At 35.9% G+C, this 3,308-nt stretch overlaps 1 protein-coding gene across 1 annotated transcript in view; it reads left to right on the forward strand.

Moving 5' to 3' along the window:
• Positions 1 to 693: 693 nt before the first annotated feature.
• The window catches only part of LOC111085443 (cytochrome c oxidase subunit 1-like), a 47,767-nt gene continuing 45,152 nt past the window's right edge, over positions 694 to 3,308 (forward strand). The window contains 1 exon segment of the mRNA XM_022384018.1: positions 694 to 783. Within this exon segment, the coding sequence (XP_022239726.1) occupies positions 694 to 783 (90 nt within the window).

A 3,308-nucleotide genomic window follows, 5' to 3' on the forward strand; every position in this document is an offset into this window, starting at 1 on the left:
ACTATAGCTAGTAATTGTCGACATGTCTTCATTTGCTGTTTCTATATGGGTTCCAGTAAGTGAACTATAGCTAGTAATTGTCGACATGTCTTCATTTGCTGTTTCTATATGGGTTCCAGTAAGTGAACTATAGCTAATAATTGTCGGCATGTCTTCCTTTACTGTTTCTATATAGGTTCCAGTAAGTGAACTATAGCTAGTAATTGTCGGCATGTCTTCCTTTACTGTTCCTATATGGGTTCCAGTAAGTGAACTATAGCTAATAACTGTCGGCATGTCTTCCTTTACTGTTTCTATATGGATTCCAGTAAGTGAACTATAGCTAATAATTGTCGGCATGCCTTTCTTTACTGTTCCTATATGGGTTCCAGTAAGTGAACTATAGCTAATAATTGTCGGAATATCTTCCTTTACTGTTTCTATATAGGTTCCAGTAAGTGAACTATAGCTAGTAATTGTCGGCATGTCTTCCTTTACTGTTCCTATATGGGTTCCAGTAAGTGAACTATAGCTAATAATTGTCTGCATGTCTTCCTTTACTGTTCCTATAGGGGTTCCAGTAAGTGAACTATATCTAATAACTGTCGGCATGTCTTCCTTTACTGTTCCTATATGGGTTCCAGTAAGTGAACTATAGCTAATAACTGTCGGCATGTCTTCCTTTACTGTTCCTATATGGGTTCCAGTAAGAACATGATAGCATCTCGACCGCACACTTTGAGTGTCTTACGCAGCTTCAGACGAGGCTTTTCGCTCAGTGCCAGTACACATCGAATGGGCTGTGTATGTAACATGCCACACCTAAATCGAAACGTTATTTATATCAGTAATTTATAAGAGATCAAATATAATTGTTATGTTTGTTTGAAGTTAAGCACAAAGGTACACAATGGGTTATCTGTGCTCTACCCACCACAGGAATCTAAACGCGGTTTCTAGCGTTGTAAGTCCGCAGACATGCCGCTGTGCCACTGGGGAGAGGGGCTAAATAGAATTATACATAACATAACATAACATGAAACATCAATCTGCGGATAACGTTTCCGATGTGAACAAAATTCACTGCTTCAAGTTTTTTATTTTTATCAAGCTAATTGTCCTAGAAGTAAATACACAAACATTTAAACCCCTTACCAAAAGCTAATGCACTATATAATCACTCATTCACACAATTTCACTGCTCTGTCATGCAATTAAAAAAGTTGGTTTTCTTTTAGTGCCTGTCTAAACGGGTTATAAAAACAGGAAGCTTAAAACAACTCACTTTCAGACGATATTTGCGTCATTAAACACTAAGCATGGAGTTGTGACAGTCAAGTAAGTCATAAGTCAAAGTTGTTGGATTCGTCCAAATGGAAACGAAAACGAAGAAACAGAACACGCAATCCACAAATTCTACAATTGCCGCTTTCGTTCTTCTGCACATCGCCTCCTTCAGACTGAACTTAAGCTTTATTTGTTACTTTTTCCCTTAGAAACTTCTAGAGTTTCATTAAGAATGAAACAAAGATTTATTACTCTTTATTACTTCTCCAACCATTTACTTTTTCAGTTTGTCGTGCATTTTATTGTGCTTTTGCACTTAACTTTTATATCTAATTCATCGCTTCTTTCACTATTTATTTGCTAGCATGATTGTGAATATCACCTCGTATTTTATGCTTGAGAACGAGAACTGTAGCAGCCTCGATTTCAAGAGTGCAAAGTAAAATAAACGTTACAATGCTACAGTTACAGATAAGTGATGCACGTGATGCTTTTTTCGGACACAGCTGCATTGAAACTAAATCAACTAGTAACTTGTGCTACATAAAAATTACGTATGCTAAATATGGTTACTTCTAGTTTATCCGTTAAATTAGTACAACGACAATGTAAGCAAATAATGGAATGTTGTTTGGTAAATATAAATGATATTTATTATGAATGATATCTTATTTTTTTAAAGAAACAAAACTTACATTAATTAATTTTTTTATAATGGTGGCTTTTTTAGCATAAGAATATGATGACAGTTTACTTAATTTGTTTGTAGTTATGCACAAAGCTACACGATGGACTATCTGTGCTCTGCCCACCACGGGTATCGAAACCCGGTTTCTGGAGTTGTAAGTCCGCAGACATACCGCTGTGCCACTGGGGGGGGGCTGACAATTTAGAGTTATGTGGTGAATTGTATAGTTTGACTTTGAAATAACATCAAGAAATTATATAAATAAATAGATAGAAACAGCCTTTACGATTTATAGATGATAAACGTTGTAATGCTTGTGTCTAATACTTGTTGAGTTTAAGAGTTGATTAATTTTTAAGACATCATATTGGCCAGAGGGATGATTTATGTTATATAGAACTTTTCTCAAGTGTAAAGTGCAGCCCCCCCCCCCCAGTGGCACAGCGGTATGTATACGGACTTACAACGCTAGAATCCGGGTTTCGATACCCATGATGGGCAGAGGACAGATAGCCCATTGTGTACCTTTGGGGTTAACTTCAAACAAACAAAACAATTATGTTTGATCTCTTATAAATTACTGATATAAATAACGTTTCGTGTAAAGTGCAACCCAAAGCTATAGTGTGGTTTCTATATATATATAGACGTATTATTTAAAAACAGATTATTTACGCTGTTGTTACTTTCTAAGATTGGGCCTGGTGGTTAGGGCGATCGACTCGCAACCTGCTGGTCGCGGGTTCGAATCCCCGTCCCACCAAATATGCTCGATCTTTCAGCCGTAAAGACGTTATAATGTAACTGTCTATACCACTCCGTCGGTGGAAGTGTAGTGCAAGAGTTGGCAAATCTATCACTGTTAAATTAGGGACGTCTAACGCAGATAGCCTTCGTGTAGCTTTGCGCGAAGTTCAAAATAAAACAAACAAAATCTTGCTAACATAATTTAAAATTAACGTCTACAAAAATAAAGAAGGTGAATCTGATGAAATTATGATCTTGCTATTTTAGTGAAAAACTACACAATGGGCTATCTGCGCTCTGTCCACTGCAGAAAATCGAACCCCGGATTTTAGTTATATAAGTCCGTAAACTTACCGTTGACTCGCCGGAAGAGAAGGCAACTATGCCTGAGAACGTTTGTATAAAACTTATAGTGCTGTCTTATCTGTATTAAAATATATATTTAATTTGTTGAAATGCAAAACCCAAATTGTTGTAATATATACATACAAATAGTGACAAAATCTTGAAATAGTATATATATATATATATATAAGAAAAAAAGGCTAACGAAATATCATGATAGAAGTCGTACGACTACAAATATATAGTATATTATAATTGTTAT

The sequence above is a fragment of the Limulus polyphemus genome, unplaced genomic scaffold (genome assembly GCF_000517525.1).
Source record: "Limulus polyphemus unplaced genomic scaffold, Limulus_polyphemus-2.1.2 Scaffold393, whole genome shotgun sequence".
Taxonomy (NCBI): Eukaryota; Metazoa; Arthropoda; class Merostomata; order Xiphosura; family Limulidae; genus Limulus; species Limulus polyphemus.